Consider the following 20429-nt stretch of genomic DNA (forward strand, 5'->3'; position numbering starts at 1 on the left):
TCTGAGTTACCCTAATAGTTTGGAAGCGGGAGTCATGAAGTGATTCAACACTTCCCATCAGGTGATTCACCTCCATTCTAAGAGTTCCTTCACCAGCCTCCTACATTTCTTTCTGTACCCTCATCACGCCTGCGGACACTTGTGCACGTTCACGTACGCCACGATTAAGCTTTGTAGCTCATTCGCGCGACTGAGTCAACATTTCGACTTTCACTTTCTGACGCTGGTTTGAAGTTTCTCAGCCAAAGGTGTGCTTATCAAGAATCTAGAGTCCATGTGAGATGTGCGTGAGGGTGCCAACTCTTCATCCAACACAGGTGTGTGTGTGTGTGTGTGTGTGTGTGTGTGTGTGTGTGTGTGTGTGTGTGTGTGTGTGCGTGCGTGTTTCACAGGCACTCATAAGTATAGTTTTATATCACGTCTTCATGGGCATCCAAGCCACACTTTTTCAAACTTTGCTATGTTATCGGTTAAACCATTTGTCAGTTTTACAATATTTTCAATATTCTCTCATGTGATTGAGCGTGACCTTGAGATTCAGTTACAATCCAGCGAAGGGCACGGCCTTGGCCATGCACAGAGAAGCGCTTGTTTTCGTCTCGCTGGGTGATTTACCGCTTTCATTTCCCTGCAAAGTGTGAAACAAGATGCCCTGGAACAACAACAACAGCAAAATAGTCTCCGACAATATTTGATGTTGTTTCCAGTGACATTGCAGGCGTTTTTCACCAGGCTCTGTTACAAGAGTGCATACGTGCGAAAATAAGCCACAGTTATGAGTGATGGGATCAGTTCTAATTATAAAGCGTGGTGAAGAGTGAGTGATGCTGTCTGCAGTAGCTCCGTGTGTGGGTCACTTGCCGGTTTGGACTAGTTGCTGGAGAGATTCCCGTTCCTTAATTAACACAATGAAGACTAGCATAATTGTCATGCATAAATTGGAGCGGTGAGTGCACGGCCAGCTTTGCTGGCTTGACCTTTCATATAGATTTTGTGGAAATTCAAAATTTGAAAATCTTAAATGTTTAAAAACAACAGTTTTTAAAAATTCTGTAGTTTCCCCTGATGAGATCAAACCAGTGAAGCCCCAAATTATTATTATTACCATTTTTAAAAACTTTGATTACTTTTCCAAAATATTTTAAGTTATTTTGTGTATATCTTTTTTTGTTGTTGTTGTAATTTTTAATTAAAATTTTTTTTATGTTGATTTAAAATATATTTTTTTTCTCACCACAGCTGTGAGCAACCCACTGCAGTCCCCCCAGACATCCATGTGCAGCCTTCCATCTCTGACAACTTAATCCCCCCTTGATGCATCGCCGCAGGAGCTAAGTTAGTGTGCATGAACCCCTGTTCGAATGCCTTTTTTTGTTTGTGATTTAAACACCTTTCCCCACATGTAATTGGGAGATTTTATTATGGTCCGATGAAACCAAGGTTGAAAATTTTGACCCGAATTCCAAAAGGTATGTTTGGTGCTAACAAAACACTGCTCATCACTAAAGAACACCATGTTGTTTTTCTTCAGATGCAACTTTGTCATTAGATAAGATGGAAGGAATTCTGAACAGTTCTAAATACTCAGTCAGTGTTAGCACAAAACCTTCAGGCTTTTGCTAGAGAGAAAGCCAACTAGAACATTGGAACTTTATTTGGGGTTAGGTTAGGGTTATTTAATTGATGAGTATACTCCCATTTAACATGAGTTTGATTGTGCATGGTTAATTCTGAACACAATCACATCCAAGTTATAAGAAGTTGCGCTCACCTATGCAACCACATTAACTTGGTTGTTTATTTTACATCCCCTCTTGAAAAGTAAAAAAAAAAAAAATTGTAAAAGCTCTTAAATTAAAACAGAAAATCAACATTTGATGTCCAAACAATCTTGGTGGTGTATAAAAGTAATCTTGCAAAAACTCTCGTCACTGTCCAAATACTTCTGGACCTAACTGTTGCTGGTAAATGCGACCTGTTAATGCATTAAAAGTATTCCCACAGTGCATCGTGTTTACATATTCGATTCCAAGTGCGAAGAGTAATGAAGTAATCATTGCCTCGCATTGAAACTTTGGACCCAATTATGTTTATGTAAAGTTAATCTCCTTGTTGTGTTTTTATCAGTTTTGCCGAGCACAAACATGTTGGATCCAAACTGTCTGCTGGGAAAAAAAAAAAAAAAAAAAAAAAAAAATTAAAAATTTCAACTTTTTTTTCCTCTGTCATGGGATCCTACTTTTTTTTTTTTCTCCCCCCAAAATCATTCACTTTCCCGTTAGGTTTGCACATAGATGTGAGTGGAGATTCCCCCCGCCCTTTCTCCTTCTCCGCCTGCCGCTCGCTGTCCTCGGGGCCATTTGTTTTCCATCAGTGGAGCAGAACCGAGTCACGCTCGCCGTGAGTCATGCGGGTGGGCGGAGGTCAGTGCCGCAAGGGCGTGGCGCCTCGGAGATCCCACCGGCTCTAATGGCTCCTCGCTGGAGAGCTAAAGAATGCCTCTTCGCTCAAAGTTGCACAAATGTAATTGGTCAGAACCCTTACAACAAATTAATTTTATTCAGTGAGTGCCATAAAAGAATAAACCCTTTGTTTACTTGAAGGATGATCAACTTGGAAGCATAGTCATTGTATGCTAGGAACTTTTTGAAATGTGTGCAGGAGAACTGTGGCCCATTTAACTTGCACAGCCTTTTAAGTTCTCCAATAATTGTCTATGGTTGAAATTTTACATTTTTGAGTATTTCGGTGCACTCAAAATGCACATATAACATTTACATTACATGCTTAACAAATCTATTAGACCAGTGGTTCTTAAACTTTGTACATCAAGCACCAAAAAAAATCAAGCAAAAAATATTTAGCTTTCCAACTTCCACCATAATCATCAACGCTGGAGTCCAGCAGCGTAGTAGGCCCAAGTGTTCATTAAAAAAATGTATATTTAATAATATTGTAACCCTGCGATTGGCTGGCAACCAGTCCAGGGTGTTCCCCGCCTCCTGCCCGATGATAGCTGGGATAGGATCCAGCACGCCCGCGACCCTAGTGAGGAGAAGCTGCTCAGAAAATGGATGGATGGATGGATGGATGTAACCCATTGTAACATTATGCACAGTTCAAATATAGGCAAATAAAGCTACTTTAAATAAGGATTCAATTGAAATATATTGTACATAAAAGTTAAATAAAAACTGCACCTAAACAAATGTTGAAAGACAAACTGTTCTAAAAGATGATTGATTAATCCCAAATAAAGTTAAGATGGTCTAGTAGGCTTTTCCTGTCGTTTTTCTGTCAGCATGAGACATGGTTCGCAGAGAGCGTCCACATCATCAGACGGATCAAAGGTGTAAGTCAGGAGAAGGCTTCAAAAGAATTTCCAAGGCATTAAACATACTGCGGAACACATTGACGACTGCCATCATCAAGTGGAGAAAGTGTGGCACCAAGATCTGGAGGCCCTTTCAAAACTGATGAAATGTTGAGAAGAAAACAGGTCAGGGAAGCTACCAAGAGGCCAACAACAACATTGAAGGAGCTGCAGGAATTTCTGGCAAGTACTGGCTGTTTAGTACAGCAATCTCCCTTCTTCATATAAGACAAAAAACACACCCTTGAAATCTTTCAAATACATTCTGCTTTTCTTCAGATGGAACTGGGGCCATGGGACAAGGGGGAGGGAATTATGAACACTTCCAAATAGTGTTTGTGTCAGTGTTGGCCGTGTGAACACAAAACCTTCAAATCCCTTCAAAATAATGTCAGTAAAAGCCGACTAGAGCTTCTGACCTTGACTTGGGGTTAATCAGAGGCACTTTAACTTTATAAGAGGGTGTGCATAGTTGCGCAACCACGTTCTCTCAGTTGTTTATTTTTTACATTCCCACTCTAAAAGACCCCCCCCCCCCAATAGATGTACATGTCATAGATCACAGAAATGGTGGGGAAAGTTTTGAAACGATTTATCGTTTACCTTGTGTTTTTAACATCACACACACACACACACACACACACACACAAAAGGAAGGAAAAAAGGAATTTAAATAAGGTAATGTCGACTTTTTACATCCACTGTATATCTCCTTTTGGTAAATGTGGACTACTAAATGTCTTTTTTTTTTTTTTTTTTTTTGCATGGGTCATATTGAGCTAAGCACAGGGTATCACTTGTAATTATCTCACAAGCAAAAAAAAAAAAAAAAAAAATTTCACATGGATAAGTGTCATCTTCAAAATACAGTGTGTGTACTGTTTTTGATAAAGTACAGTACAGTAATGCAGTGTAATAGCAGTGGATGCAACCGCAAACTGCATTCCAATTATTGTCCAATGTGTGCAGCAGATGTGATCCAGCTGCAACAGGATGAATTTTCTCTTTGCACACAATCGTTCTCCACGCTAATAAAAGATAGAGGGTGAAAAAAAAGGTTCCCACCCCCTCCTCAAAAAAACAAAGCAAGAAAAAAAAAAAACATTTGGGGAGCAGTTGTGGCCATGGAGCCGCAGGAGGAGTTTTCACTCACTGTTTTCAAGTTTGCAGACGGACGCGTTCACGCGTCGTCTCCGGCTGTGGGACTTTGGAACTCCCAACTGCTACACCTGCCTGCCAAGCGGCGCTGAGGGGCGCGGCCGGGACCTCTGCCCGCAAGTCTGGGCTGCGACTTTACTTGGGCCACTAAAAAAAAGTCACAACAAGGAGCGGAGAGGACTGTTTTTTTTTGTTGTTGTTTTTTTTTCCCCAGGAACATCCCGGGGCTTCTTCACGCACGCTGCCCCCCACCCCGAAAGGAGTTCCACGCAGACGGGGGCACTTGATTGACTCCGTTGGCTGGAGGTATGAACACAAACACTGGAAATACTTTTTAAAAGCTTTTTTTTTCCTTTCTTTTTTACTGCGTTTTTTTCCTTGCTGAACACAGGCTAATAAGAATCAGATCACTCTGGAAGTTTTCAAGGACTTTCTCTGCTTGTGCTTTGAGCTGGAAATGCACAAAATCCTCTTGTATGTCTTTTTTTTTTCCTACTTTTTTTGCTCACGTTAAAATTAGTCTGTTACCATGAGCTCTCTGGGTAGTTTTACAAGCGCTTTACTGGGCTATTTGCATCTCTCCTAAATATATTCCTCCACTACTTTCTGTGACAGGAACCCTCCATACGTTATTTATATTTCCAGGTTATGAGGTGAAGTTACACAGGCTACTAGGTGACTTAAAGGAATTTAGGATGTGGTTTCTTAAAAAAAAAAAAAAAAAAGTCTGGTCAGCATGGGAGGTGGAAAAAAAACAAAAAAAAAACAGAACCAGTGCGTGTTTATAGGAGATTGAGGAAATAGGAAAAGTGTTGGCTATATTAAATATCCTTAGGGTGTGGTGAGTGGATTGTGGAGTGTGCATCTGGCCTATTGAGCCTTTGTTAGGCACTTACAATAATGCTGCTTTAGAGCCTTTGGTGCCACCTGTTTTGTGAGTTCTAGCAGCTATTCACAGGGAGTTAAACACGTGTTAATGTTGTGTTCATGGACAAAAATGTAGATGAATAGTGTTTGTATGGAACAAGGGCTTGTACTTTCAAAGATATTGCTTTTATACCCTTGACATTTGGCTTTTACAGCTTGGCATGTGCCTTTTTTTTGGCCCTGAAAGGGTATAAACAGTTACCCTGGAGGCCGAGCTTTAATACATGCTTGCAGACTTTAACCTTCAAGACCAGTGGTTCTCAAATTTATTTACACTAAGTATCCCTCTGCTCCCCAGGTACCGCCATCATCACTAACATTAAAATATAGAAGTACCAAAGTGTTGTTGTTGTTGTGCTCCCCTAAGTGCTCCTCAAAAAAACGAGAAATAGGTTTTATTCCCGAAAAAGTATATTCAGTATTATTATTCACAGTTTGAACATGAACAAATATAAGAACACTGGAAAAAAAACTGGACTTAAATAATAATTCAATTAAAATGTTTTCCACATAAAAGTTACATAAAAACTGCACCGATATAAATGTTTTAAAACAAACACTTTTTAAAGATCAATTGCAAATGTTAAAAGTTAAATACAACTGAACTGTCCTTAGGCAGTGATTCTTTCGCGTACCTCTAGAGGGAGCCCACATACCACTAGTGGTACGCATACCAAACTGAGAATCACAGTTCTAGACGATCCGGGTTCGAACTACAAAGTTTGCATGATGTTTGAGATGTGTTTTTCATGAAATGTACAACTTTTAGAAAAAGTATCATAAAAAGAAGCTAAAGAAAAAGCAAAACCTAGTTAATCCTCTTAATCGTTGTTGAAGTCTTGCAAGATTTGCTGACAATCTCACGTGAGGATGACTCACATTTGGCAAAAAAACGGCCCCCCCCCCCCCCAAAAAAAAGCCAAAATGTGCTTGGATGTAATCATTCTCTGCGCACTGAACTGAGGTCTCACAAGATTTTCTCACATCTTGTTGTCATGGAAGTTGACATGACTTTCAAAGTGGGTTTTTTTCACTGAAAATTGACATCATTGTTTAGATTAGGCGTCATTAAAAAGCCAAAGAAAACGCTAAATATGCACAGAGTTAACCCCTTTGATGCTTGCTAAACTGACTTCTCAAGAGGTATTCTGGAAATCCCCTTGGATGCCTTATAAGGTGGTCCAACCTTTTGGATTAAGTGTCATAAAAAGCCAAGGAAAAAACAAAACGTGCTTAGAGTTGATCCTTGTGGTCCGCCCTGGTCCATCTTCTGGAATAACCTTGGCATTTGGCTTGTAGAGCAGGGATAAGTGCCTTTTGTCGACACCAAAAAGGTATAATCATTTACCTTGGAGGCTGATACTTCACTTTATTGTGCCTAAATGGATAGAAACTGACTCCTCCATATGTTTAAAAAGAGCAAAACTTGCTGTTTACCCATGTGATTGTTTTCCGGCGGCACGAAATTTCCAATTAAAGCATCAATTCCATGCCCGGCCTTGTGACCGTCCTCTCCCGCAGAAACTCAAGAGAATCTTGTGACATTCTTGTGCTCCCCCCTCCTCATGCGATCATTGTTTTTATTGCCTGATTGCCATTTAACTGCATTAGATGGGTAACAACAGTCGGCGCCCTCACACAGTAGCGCGAGTGCGGTCATCGTTGTGCTTTCGTCCTGTCGGCAGATAAGATGGGATGGACGAGCTAACGAAACTGGCGGCCTTCTCAGGAGACTTGGCGAACGAACAGGGTGAGGTTTCTGAAGTCTTCAGAGTGTAATAAGATACAGTGGAACCTCTGAGGACAAGCCCAACTGGTCAACCGCAGATTTGTTTGCATTCAATAAACACTTTTTTCCCCCCATAGGAAATAATGAAAATAGAAATAATCCGTTCCAAAGTGTGGCCAGGCGATATTTTAAGTATTCCTCACGGTCATACAAGTAGAAAAAGACGCAGTGAACGCCTGTTTATCACGGGGATACATTCCAGAACAAGCAGTAGGTGAAAATACACAATATAAAGGGACAATATACAGTAAAACTAATTTAATATTTGTATCCCTCCCGCATGCTTTAAACACATTTAAACTTACTAAAAGACACTATAAACATATAGAAAGTTGAATACTGTACGTATTGTGTCTGTGTACATGTCTGTGCCTTTAAGAGGCGATGAGGTGTCATGTGACATTGTCACGTCCGCGTGAGTGTCAGGGCGTGAGCTGTGGCCGACAACAGCAGTGTTCAATAAATGGCTCAATAGTGCAAGAGCATTACAGTAAGTGTGTTTCCTGTAAAAACCCATGAAAAAAGGATTGCTTTAAAAAAATTGTGATATGGCAAATGATGAAACGCGATATAGCAGGACAAGGCTGTACTGTAAAATACAGCAAAACTACTTACTGTTTGATGAAGGGCAATGCAAGGGTGAGTCACGGCTGGCAAGTGCGTCCAAAAGAACGCATTTTCTTAACATTCTTATTCGGCAACCTCGTGTAAAAAGAAAAACAATGTTAAATGTAAAAACGACCAGGACAAAACGTCTCGCTAAAAAAAGAAAAGAAAAAGCAAACCTTCAGGAGTTGCCGAATTGAATTTTTGCAAGACAAAAGCAAAGCCGATGCATTGTTAATCAGTCGAATGCTTTCTGAAATGAAGAATGTTTCTTTTGTTTCAATTGTCCTTAAAAAGTCTTGGCGTTGTACTATAGGTCTTCCGTAACATTGCACTTTAGAGGTTCCACCGTCTCTTCACTTGATTTGACTTGAATGTCACGGGTGAGTCCAATTATGAAACGCTCACCGGCAGCCACTTGAACCTTTCAACTGATGTTATGTTGCATTCAAAAGACCCCCGACTAACACGCCAAAGCCACTCCTGTCAGGTTAAGGGTTAACTTTCCACACCACTGCCGCCTTTTCTCGGGCGCTTTTGTCTCACGCAGACTGTCACTTTCGCATGCCTTCTACTTCTCTAAAGTCTCACCTTTCAAATAAATGTCCCCACCTTCGCTCCACTCGTCTCACATTTAAACCCTCCTGGCCATCTTTGCACATAGCAGTAGCTTTAATAATCAACGTGATGGAGTCAAGTCCCGTCTGTTGATAAACTACAAGTGGACACATAAATACGGAGCATACTTTTCTTGTTGTGTCACCTCTAAAAATAATCAGCCCTTGTTGGTTAATCTCAGTAAGACGCAAAGTGCTTAAAAGGTAAAGGGGGGGGGGGACAAATTACAAAGGTGCAAAGAAACTGAACCTGAAGCGGAGTTAACAAATGGACACTGGAGTCGGCGTCTGGAAGGCTTGCTGGCAACCGAGCCAAAGTCTTAAAGAGCTCAAGTATGTTCGCCGTTAGTTTGCTGCCCTGACGTCGAAAGGGGAGAAGTCCATAAAAGTCTGCAAGAGGAGGAAGAAGAGGGAGTCCAGAACAGGGAGGCAGGATGACGTTACGCATGAGTCGGGCTTTTCCTTGGTATGATCGTTATGATTATTATTAACGATCACATCCAGGAAGTAAAAACACTTCACACTCATTGCACACTGAACGCACCAATTCAAAAGAAAATAACGCTGTATTTACATTACACGGGATACATAGATGGGTCCATACACAGCTAGAATAGAAGATAGATCTGTATGGCTGATAGATGGACAGATAGGTAGCTAGCTCGATAGCTAACTAGCTCGCTAGATAGATGGATAGAAGATACATATTTAGTAGCGCAGTGCACATTAAATTTAAGTGCCAGTTTAGATTCCACCCTTGCATATTTTGGGGAAATGTATTCATGATTGATTGGACAGATGCAGTACAGTTAAGTCAAAACCAAAAAACATTTCTGTCCAATTTGTCCCCACTGCATAAGCAACAAAAATCCCAAGCCGACAACCGCGTTGTCTAATGAGCTCCAGTACAATAGCTGTATTGTAAATGCTGCTTTACAAAGATAGTTTTATTTTGAAACTCTATATTTATCTTTGTGGTTTCTCTGCGTCATACTGAGAGCTATTTCTGTTATTTTGGTTAATGTATTTAGCTTTGCAAGAGGGGCAAAATATAAATTTTTAGACCACTATAAACTTCAACCAGAATAATAGTGAAGAGTAAATAATAAATACATATAATGTAAAATAAAGATAAACAGTTTGTGGGTGTGGTTTCATCCCATTTGATGGATTTGATTTGAAGGCTCCAACAGGTTTATCAATCACAATCAATTAGATTCAACTTTTAAAGATTGAATTGAAGCAAAACCTTTTTCTTCAGAATTTTTATTTTTTATTTTTTTTCCAGTCGAAAAAAAACTTTTCCTCAACTTAAAACTCAAAACAGAGCAAAACAGAAAGGCAACTTCAAAGGCTTGTGCCTGATTCAAAGATATTCTAAAACTGCACTCCAGCATGTCGCGAGTGCACTCCAGCGGATTTGGGAAAAATCATCAGCCACCCGCTCGGTCGACAATTGGTTGAGCCGTCAATGGTAATGTAGAAATATTCAACAAAAGTTGAGCTATATACACTGTGGGTGGGCTGTCATCATGTCCTGTAACTTCAAAATTTGTGACTGAAATAGAAAAAAAAAAAAAAGCTACTCTTTTTTTTCTTCTGAAATTTTTTTTTAAAAAAATGAAACAAACATTTAAAAGTCAATACATATCTTTTTTTTTTTAAATCTGAGCTATTTTTTGTTTGTCAAATAAAGTTACAAAAACTAGAAAAAAAATTCTGTTGAACAGCAACCACGATGTTAATGTTTATGTCAAATCTTTGTGCACTTAATGCTAAAACTCCATTTATGGGGCCACTGGAGGAGTGTAAACACATCTGTAAACTCAAACATTGGGTCAAAGCAAAGCAAAAAGTCACTTTAAATGGGTTGTGACAAATTAAAAGTACTAAAACTGCACTCCAGCATGTCACCGGTACGCTCACTCTTGATGGATCTGGGAATAATCATCAGGCACCCGCTCGTTCGACAGTTGCTCGAGCAGGGATTAGCGCTGATGTTAAAGTAAACACACATTGCTTTGTATAGAGACTCCCTGGATTAGTCACAAACTAATCATTTTTCCTGGTGTGCCGCGCTATCAGTTGTGACGGATTCCCTGACGTCCACCGGCAGACTGACATCCCTCCCGCCAAGTGAGTGTCGCCGTCTGACGGCCGCGCTCGCTTTAATTGTTGACGTTGGAGCCAAGGCATGACGCAGTAATTACAAGCGTGCGGCTCTGGGGGGAAGTGCCCGATGAGTAACGGCCGCTGGCTTGTTTTGCTCGTGTGTCTTCTGGTTGCTAGAGGGAACCGGGGGATCGAGTCACAGGATCATGGCCAGCAGCAGCGGCGCTGGAGGAGGAGGAGCCTTGGAGAAGAACATCTTGACCCAGAAGAGCAGCACAACTTACTTCACTTCTTGTGAGTCTCCGATCGCACCCGTCTGAGGAAAATGGGGAAAAGTTCACTTCCCGACTGTTGCGGCGAACCGATGCGACGTTAAACTTCTGCAGCTGTGAAACATTCGCTTGAGGACGATAATATCACAGCATATGGGTCACATAATTTGATATCACACAAACATGTTCTCCAAAAAAGGCAATTTTTTTTTCCCAACACAAAAAACTCTGGAACCCATCATCCGATTTTCTAAAATCTTGTTAAGTTGCTCATTACAGTAACCAGTATGAGAGCGATTATGAGTGATAACACCAAATTTTACACACCTGTTCCCCACATGACACCAGGAAGGAAAAATGGCTACAGGGGCCCAATTTGGACATTTTCACTTCGGGGTGTACTCGCTTTTGTTGCCAGCGCTCCAGACATTAATGGCTATGTGTTGAGTTATTTCGAGCGGACGGTAAATTTACACTGTTACGCAACTTTACATTTTAGAAATTGTCTTCCCCCCCCCCCCCCCCCCCCCGTGAGGTCCCATGAAAAGATATAATAGGATATTTACCAAAATGTAACTCAGCATTCACAAAATGAAAACACAATCGTTATTTCTGTAATGCCTGCAAAATCGCCATACAAATGTAATGTGTTATTATTGTATCTGTGAACGCTCGTCAGTCCCACCAAAACATCTTCTCCGTGTCCTCGCAGCTTCAGTGGGCGTGAGCAGCAGTAACTACAGCTCCTCCTCGGGGGCTTACCTTGGAGGAGACGCCAACGGCGCCGGGAGCTACCCGGATGGCGAGGGCTACGGCAGCGGCGGCGGAGTAGGAGGAGGAAGCAGCTACGTCGTCAGCTCGGTGACCAAGGTCAGCTCGTCGGGCGGCGGCGGAAAGAGAACGCAGGCCGCCTCCGCCGCCTCCTCGGACAGGAAGCACGCAGCGTCCAGCCGCTCTGGAGGTTACGAGGGTGAGTGGGTCGTAAACCAAGTTGGCGTGGTGGAGGTGAAGGAAGCCACGGGGGCCACATAAGGACACTGTTTATACTTGTGATGCCCTATTGTGTCTCTTCCAGGGAGCTCCAGTGCTAATTCCTCCCCGGAATTTTCCCGCAAAGACTATGGAATCTATTGTAAGTGATTCTGACAGCTTCTAATCTTTGAATCACGATAGTCAACCTCAGAAACAAATTTCTTCCAAGAGGAAATTATGGACGTACACGACCGAGCCCTGCTGGAAATACTGAAAATCTGCCAGTAATTGACTCAGACCAAAAAGCATTAGAATTGCCTATACATGGCACCAAAACACTACTTTTCTCTCAGATTGGGCCTTGGGCTGTCTAAAAGAAGCTCCTCCCCTCACGTCAACATAGTTTCTTGGCAACAAAATGGCACCAAAGCACTACTTTTCTATAAGACAGGGCTTTGGTCTGTTTAATAAAAGCTCCTGCTCTCACTTTAATATAGTTCCTTGGTACCAAGACGGGACCAAGGCACGACTTTTATATTAGACAGTGCTTTGGCACTATTTTATGGTATCTTAGCGTGTTTCAGAAAGAGGACAAACACAGCTCATAGGCAGGTTTTCTAGCGACTAACGGAGGATAGGTTCAGCAAATAGATTAATTTGCGCGTAGCGAATAGGTTGCGCTGTAATCCGTTCCAGGGTCTAACTGTGGCCAATATAACATGTTAAACTGCACAGCCAGTGTTTTAAGTAACATTTGAACATAAATGGCGGTCAAACGTTTGGGCTCAAGGGCCACATTGGATTTCGAAAATTGGACACATGGGCCAGGTCATTCAGAGATGAGGTTTAAAAAAAAAAAAAAAGTCAAGATACTTTGGTTTATTTTGAGAATAAAATAATATATTTTTATAGCTTATTTATTAAGTTATTTATAACTCAGTAAATTATAATTAATTAGTTATTAAACTAAATAAAAAATGTCAAACCTGTGTCAAAAATATTGTTTTAATATTTTAATATATCTGTTATTATTTACAATAAATCTGCTATTTAATGAGATTAATGAAATTGAAAGAAATTAATACAAATGAATTAATACATTTTAATTAACCAATCAATTTTAAGGGGAAAATGCCTAAATTAATGCAACTAATATTACTGGACTGTTAATCAGACCATGCTCTTTTTTTCTGTAATAAAATCCAGATTATTTTAGAAGCTAATATAACTGTTGATGAACAAAACCTTTATCCACCATAAATCGCATGGACTACTGTTTAAGAAAATGAACAAAAATAGCTTCTGTCGATGAAAAGAACGACAACGAGAATTCATGAGAAGGAATGAAAACACCGCACATTTCAAGAAAATGATGGTGCCGTTTTAAAATCAGTGTGTGACTCAGGAACATCGTTCCTTAAGTTTGCGCCAGAGAAATGCAATAATACACAGTCTAATTTTCAAACTGACCATTTCCTGCCATGGTATAAAAAGAATATGCGGTCAAATTATTCTTATGCAAGACAACGCACTGTCGCACCCTACAACAACAACAACAAAAAACACATTAAAGCGTGATCTGCTTCGGGTATAAAGGGAGGTAAAAATCGTGATGTGGCCACCATGAATTTAAAGTGTTGTGTTTGATCATTTGTAACACAGTATTTTGAGTCATTTTGCTGTCTCAGTGGTGGTTTTGGTCAATTAAATCCAGATTATTATAGAAGCTAATATAATTACTGAGGGTCAAAAACATATGTATTCACAATAAATACTGCTGAATATTAAGGAAAAAAGACCAAAAGCAACATACGCCTAATCATTTGGATTTTGTGTTTGGACTTTCCAGGCTCCGGCAACGCCAGAGGGAGAAGCGAGAGCCGAGGTACGCGCTCCTTTTCCGCAGGACCTCCACATCAAAATGTTCCCATTAGATTGAAATCTGGATTTTCTTTGTTCCCCGCACAGAGAGCGAGATCCGCGCCCGGCTACAAAGCGCCTCTCCCACGGCCGGCAGATGTGAGTCGGCTTCACTTTTGTTCGTTACGCGATGTATCATAAAGCAACAAAGCACCTTTATTCCCGCTGAAGGGACCTCGTGGATCGTTTACAAGCTACTTTGGAGTCACGTTTTTAAAAAATTAATTTTTTTTTTTTTTTTTTTAGTTACGGCCCCGTCGGGGCTCACTATTTCTCTTCCCGCGTCAGGCATTCCTGCATTTCTCACGTGTGTGTTTATGTCAAAATCGCTAACACGTGGCCCTTCAGCACAATGTAAAACCTGGCTTTCAGACGGGCTTGATTGAGGGTTTTGTTTGCACTGTGCTGCTTCTGGTGCCTGATTTGGCATCAGCGGTGGTGCAAGTGACTCACTGTTGACCACATGCTCCTGCTCGCTGATCACGCCCCCTTGCTGTAGTGCAGTGAATAATGGTAGCCATTCCATCCATTAAAGGACACAAAGTGAACCCCGTTTATCGCAGGGATACATACCAGACCCACCTGTCATAGGTGGAAATATATATATATATATATATATATATATATATATATATATATATATATATATAGTGGTCACACCAGATATTGACTGGTTTTATTAACCCCCACAAGTCGCCCCCAATACGATAAAACTTTTGAGGAAATGAAAAGACTTTCTCGATCCATTCACCGAGTTGATGGAAACAAAGCCTAAAAGAATTTTTAAAAAATGTGAAGACACGTCTTATTATTATGTCATTTAGTGCAAAATGGCTTGGTGACAAACGAATGTTCAGAAATGGGCAAATACCTAAAGATTTACTTGGTGGTTTAATTTCACACTGCCCTCTGGAGACTATTTAAAAAAGACATTTGCCATTATGCACACGGCATTCAGCTCAGAATGTGAGGGATTTCTTCGCATTGAAGAGAAAAACGTGCACTGGGAACCCCACGGTGAAACGCCGCAATCGAAATGCACCGTAACACCGCGAACGCCGCCTATTCTTGGCCCAGGCAGACGCCCAGGAGGCAGTCGATGCGGTTTTAGCAGACCTAACCCCACATGGGCCGGGTGTCCAATTACCCACCCAGCTGCTTCTTATTTGTTAGGAAGGAGCATTCTGTTCTTTAACTTGAGGGGGGATAACGCTTCACACGCTCTCAAACAGAACTCGGCCGTAATGGAACACATTTACAGTTCAGACGACACAACTGCAAAGCGGATGCTTGCATTTTCACATCATATCCACTTCATCTAAAAAGATAATTGGCGCTGCTACATTTATTTTAGTGCTTGCATGGAATATACGCTCAAAGCCCACAATATTATTGCCACAAGACTTCCTATGCCTTTCAAGGCATGTATTCATGGTGTACTATATATTTAAAAGCAATGGTCGATGGTAATGGCTTCAGACAATCTACCGCTAAGTGGCGACGGCGAACTTCACAACATCCGGCCACCATCACTTCACGTTTGTTACCTCGCAGTGAAACGAAAGATCTCATTTTTCTGTTTTGTGCTCGCATTTTCCATTTTTAAGCAGGTATTTTGCCAAATTTCATTTTTTCTAAACTCGAGTCCTAAGAAAGAGCGCTGGGAAGATGACGTCGATTGAATTAAAGCTTAAAATCGTGTAAAAATGTTAACTATTTGCAAAAAAAATAATACATTTTACAGCAGCTTCAGGAGTTAATTTTGAAACACTTCTTTGTGTGTGTGTCTACGCCTGTAATATACTGCCCCCATGTGGCCAAGGCACAAACACCAGAAGGAGCAGCACAATGTTCTCGTGTGGCAAAAAAATATGCATATTCAATTATGTCATTACTGCATCATAGTAATATAAGTGCAATTAGAGTGTCATTTTTCTCATTAGAAAACATATTTGTTGTTAAGTGTTTACTTGACGTGCAGGGGCGGAGCTAGACGACGTGAAGAAGCTGCTGAAGGTTCGCTCCAGCAGCTCCAGCCCCGCCCGCGCCTCCAGCACCTCGGCCATCATGAGCGGCCCCAAGAAGGCCAGCGTGGAGACCCAGACCATCTCGGTGACCTCTCGGGCCTCGCAATCGGGTATTTGACCCCGCCGCAAGTTTCCCTCCTACCCACTCCCACGCACATGCACAGACACTTTGTCTTCCTCCCATTTGGGGTTTACTGCTACAGCGAGTTAGTCACACACGACATCTGCTTTCCTGAGAAAGTGAATTCACGGGGAACACTGACATTTCAGGCTAAGATTTAGTTGAATGAAAATGTACACTTGGTGTATACCTAACCAAGTGCAATGACAACAATGATGACGATGTGCAGTACAAAAACATGAGCATGACGTGTTGTCCAACCACACAGGACTCTTCATTAGGTACACATGCACAACAAGCAACATGCATCACAAACTTGCATAAATTACGCATTTACAAATATCTAACACAAAAGTGAGTATACCCCTCACAATTCTGTAAAACACAAATTATTGACACTTTTGGCCCGATTTGGACATTTTCACTAAGGGGTGTACTCACTTTTGTTGCCAATGGTTTTGACAATAATGCCTGTGTGTTGAGCTATTTTGAGGGGGCAGTAAATTTACAGTTTTACAAGCTGCACACTGACTATTTTACATTGTAGCCAAGTGTGGTCTCTTCAGTGTTGCCCCATGAAAAGATGTCACAAAAGTTTACAAAAAATGTTTTGGAGTCTAAAATGCATACATTAAATTCTTACCAGGATGCACACACTTGCAAATGTTGATGAGTTTGGGAGGCCATGATGAGGTTTTTCAATCGTGGAAGGAATAATAGTAAACAGACATTGTGTGAATGTGGCGCAATGCCACATACCGGTAATAAAGATCTTTTTTTTTTAGAGCGGTAACAATACAGTATGTTTTTTTTTAATTAATACGGTATCTCACCAAAGTGAGTACACAACTTTCATTTTTGTAAAACACAAAATACTGACACTTTGAGTCCAATTTGGACAGTTTCACTTAGGAGTGTACTCACCTTTGTTGCAAGTTGTTTAGCTGTTAATGGCTATGTATTGAATAATTTTGAGGAGACATTAAATCTCTCTTAAATCTCTCTTTCACAGTGTTGACATTTGGTTCCGGTGGCAGATCGGATGGCTTCCGCACCGTAGACTCGTCCGGCTTGCTCGAAACGGGTCTGACAGCCGGCCAGTTCTATACGGGCGGCAAAACCAGCCATTATGAAGGCAGTCTCAAATCGGGCCACTACAGTGACGCGGGGAGGTCAGACATTGGCGTGAGGTCAGTCACGTATGAAACAGGCGTGAGATCTGGCCAGTACGGTACCGGTGCGAGATCATTATCGTATGATACAGGGGTGTGGACAGGACAGTATAACGGTAGCGCCAAAGCAGGACAGTACGATACTGGCGTCAGATCCCTGACGCAGAATACTGGAGCCGTATCCGCCCAGTATAATGGTAGTTTGAGGTCAGGCCAGTACGATACTGGTGTCATATCATCCCAGTATGGCGGTAGTTTGAGGTCCGGTCAGTACGATACTGGAGTGAGGTCATCCCAGTACAGTATCAGTCAGAAATCCGGCATCCACGACTCCGGCGTGAGGTCGACCCAGTACGACTCGGACGTCGCGCTTCCGGCCTTCCCGTGGTCCGTCGCCACCTTGCCCTCCGGCTCCGGGACCACCGTGGTGGCGGCGGGCACCGGCAGCAGTTACGCGTACCAGGCCGGCGCCAACAATATGTCGGGGGGAGCGACGCCCGTTGGCCTGGGCGCACCATCCCTGTCAGGTGAGCTTCATACAGTACATTCTATTCTATGTGATATTGTCTATATATATTTTATATACATATATTTTTAGTTTTTTGAAATTATTATTTTACCTTAAATAACAAATGCAAAAAATAGACAACATTAATGCTAATTATACAATACAAACTGTTATGTATTTGAATAGATTTACTGATATAAAAAAAATAAGTAAATCCAACAACGCCAAATCAACAAGGAAATCTTTGATTTATTTTGATTTATTTGAATAGGAAAATGTTACAAAAAAATGTCTTTTTAAGTAAACCATCAAAAATTGACAATACAATTAGCTTTCCATGTTCAAAAAGGAGTGGAAAAAATGTCTAGATGATGAGTAATTGTATTATTAGTCAGTATAAAATATGTATTTAAAAAGCATATATATAACATACGCAAATGTATACATTGCTTTTTGCATATAAATCAACCACTAAATAATGAATAATCATGCATATTATTTTTGAATAGTTTTTAATGTAATTAATAACTGATTGAACTACTAATGAAAATGAAATATGTAAATAAAATATAGATTTTTTTTGTTTTTTTTAAACTTTTATATTTTTTCCTGCATTTTAATTATCATGAATAATTATGATTGTTGTTGTGGTTGTTTTCATTGTCATGGGCCAAGTATATGCCCTTAAATTTGATGCCTTGATATTATGCTAATTTATAGTATCATGTAAAGAAATAAATAAAATATTGGATAATGGATAATCGTATGGATAACACAAAATGAGGTAAATTTGCACATACAAATGTATAATTTGAAATAAGTCAAACAACAAAAGTCATATAAGAAAACATTTCTACATACAAGACATGTTAAGTGTGCCTGTATTTAAATTTACTCATTATGAACTTTTTTCTATGTTGTAGCAATAACCAATTCTTGCCTTTCTCAAAAAATAAAAAAAATGATGAGATAAATTCCCCCCCCCCCCCCCCCCCCCCGCAGTTTATGGCTTTCAGAATAATTTGGCGCCCACTTCTGGCTGTGCAGTCACTACAAGCAGCACAAATGCCAACATGACAAGTACGAAATTTTCCAAATGTCATGAACATAAAATATGATATATGAAATATTACCTGCTGTGAAAGTTCACCTTTCCTGTTTGTGTTTTTTTTTCCCTTACAGCTTATGGAATTCAGAAAAACGTGTCTGGTGTTGGCGGTGGTGTCGTTGACACCGGAGTCTCTTCAAGTAAGCTGCTCTAGCGCCCCCTGGTGGATAGGAAAATCTACTGTCAAAGCACACATTCAGTTTATAGTAAAACTGCTTAATGCTGAATTATATTATTATTGTGTAGTTACATTGTATTATTGTGTTATTACTTGCTAATTTTGAGTTAAATTTTTTAAATACGCAAAGTGGAAGTACTACACAATTTAGTTTAAGGTTCTAATTATTATCCTGTCAAGGCGAAAATTCTGTCCCCCCCCCATTGGAGAGAATACACAGTGCTTGCTGTGACATTACTGACCTTCTCATTTATGTGATCTTCAGCCACGAGATCCCAAAACGAGGACGCGTACAAGGACTACATGTTCGTGAATTCAGACAAGGACAACGCCAGGGACACGGAAACGCTCATTTTGGCCAAAGACAGCGGCAAGCAGTTCACCAGGACTGTAGGAGGAGGTGAGGCCTGCCTTCGCATGGTCAGAAATTAAAGTGGAAAAACTGTGAACGTCGACTACAGACGTGTATTTGGATGTTTCAGGTTCCCTCTCGAGCGACTCCATCCAGAAGGAGAAGCTCATCACAAGCTACGGCGAAGGAGGTCAGCTCAAGGCAGGAACAGGAAACGCCTACTGTGAGTCTAAAACCGCAACAATACCTCGGCTTTTATTCTTGAAACTAAAGCTGTGTGCATTCACCAGATGGATCCTCAGGAGTTCTAATGAAAGACAAAGGCACACATGCACGTATGTATTTTTGCTACTATTTTCTGCATGTACAGTCTCTTCACACTTTTATTTGAATTAAACGTCGCCTCCGTCCGCAGAGCTTCGCAAGAAAGGCGGCGTCTGCGGCTGGTGTTGCTGTTTCGACGCCTGTTGCTCGTGGTGGAAGTGGCTGCTGGCATTCCTGCTCCTCTTCTTGCTCCTTCTCGGTCTCCTCTTCGGCCTCATTGCACTGGGTAAGGTCCTTCCTTTGCAAAATATCACCAATTGTTACTGTCCAATAACATTGTAATAAACTGGTTATTACGATGTGAATAACTAGTACCTAATCATTCTTTTTATACATTTCTATTTCGAAATGCAGTGCAAATTCATTTGTTGCATGTCAGAATTTGCAAACCATCACAAATTATTATTGTTCAATAACAGTGTAATAAACTAGTTATTAGAATTCAAATAACTAGAACCTAAATATAATCTAGATTAATCTCCATAAAAATGTTTATAGAGATATATATCCATTTATTTCCATGTTAAATGTCAGAATGGAATTATTCTTGTCCTATAACGTTGTACTAAACTAGTTATCACAACATTGAATTTGATGTAGGTTCATCCTTCTTAATGACAGAAAGTAATGATTATTGTTCAATACCATTGTAATAAACTAGTGACAATATTAAAATGCAAATAATTAGAACCTAATTTTAACATAGATTAATTTAGTTGACAATATCTATAGAAACACACTGCAAATTGTTTTCTTGTTAAATGGTAGAATGGTATGGTTATTGTCCAATAACATTGTAATAAACTACTTATTACAATGTAAATAACAAGCAACTGAATTTAATGGCAATTTCACTTTTTAAGAATGTCTATATAACTTGTAAATGCTTTTTT

General features: G+C 40.4%; 1 protein-coding gene and 1 long non-coding RNA gene across 3 annotated transcripts in view; both read left to right on the forward strand.

The window, feature by feature from the left end:
- The first annotated feature begins 683 nt into the window (after nt 1-683).
- On the forward strand, nt 684-3597 carry LOC133409434 (uncharacterized). The gene is made up of 3 exons (XR_009769409.1): nt 684-946; nt 1240-1335; nt 3302-3597. It is a non-coding gene; the product is annotated as an uncharacterized LOC133409434 (long non-coding RNA).
- A 604-nt stretch (nt 3598-4201) lies between these two features.
- Nucleotides 4202-20429, forward strand: part of col17a1b (collagen, type XVII, alpha 1b) — a 30635-nt gene continuing 14407 nt past the window's right edge. Inside the window, exons 1-16 of one of the 2 annotated variants that reach the window (XM_061689463.1) lie at nt 4202-4837; nt 7144-7208; nt 10556-10606; nt 10760-10876; nt 11567-11824; nt 11930-11986; nt 13676-13711; nt 13795-13845; nt 15728-15883; nt 16907-17593; nt 18577-18654; nt 18757-18822; nt 19126-19260; nt 19343-19435; nt 19503-19547; nt 19628-19762. In XM_061689463.1, the coding sequence (XP_061545447.1) occupies nt 7154-7208; nt 10556-10606; nt 10760-10876; nt 11567-11824; nt 11930-11986; nt 13676-13711; nt 13795-13845; nt 15728-15883; nt 16907-17593; nt 18577-18654; nt 18757-18822; nt 19126-19260; nt 19343-19435; nt 19503-19547; nt 19628-19762 (2020 nt within the window). In that variant the 5' untranslated portion in view covers nt 4202-4837; nt 7144-7153. The remainder of the gene's footprint in view (nt 4838-7143; nt 7209-10555; nt 10607-10759; nt 10877-11566; nt 11825-11929; nt 11987-13675; nt 13712-13794; nt 13846-15727; nt 15884-16906; nt 17594-18576; nt 18655-18756; nt 18823-19125; nt 19261-19342; nt 19436-19502; nt 19548-19627; nt 19763-20429) is intronic. The other variant, XM_061689464.1, reaches the window with a different exon arrangement.

The sequence above is a fragment of the Phycodurus eques genome, chromosome 11 (assembly GCF_024500275.1).
Source record: "Phycodurus eques isolate BA_2022a chromosome 11, UOR_Pequ_1.1, whole genome shotgun sequence".
In the NCBI taxonomy this organism is placed as follows: Eukaryota; Metazoa; Chordata; class Actinopteri; order Syngnathiformes; family Syngnathidae; genus Phycodurus; species Phycodurus eques.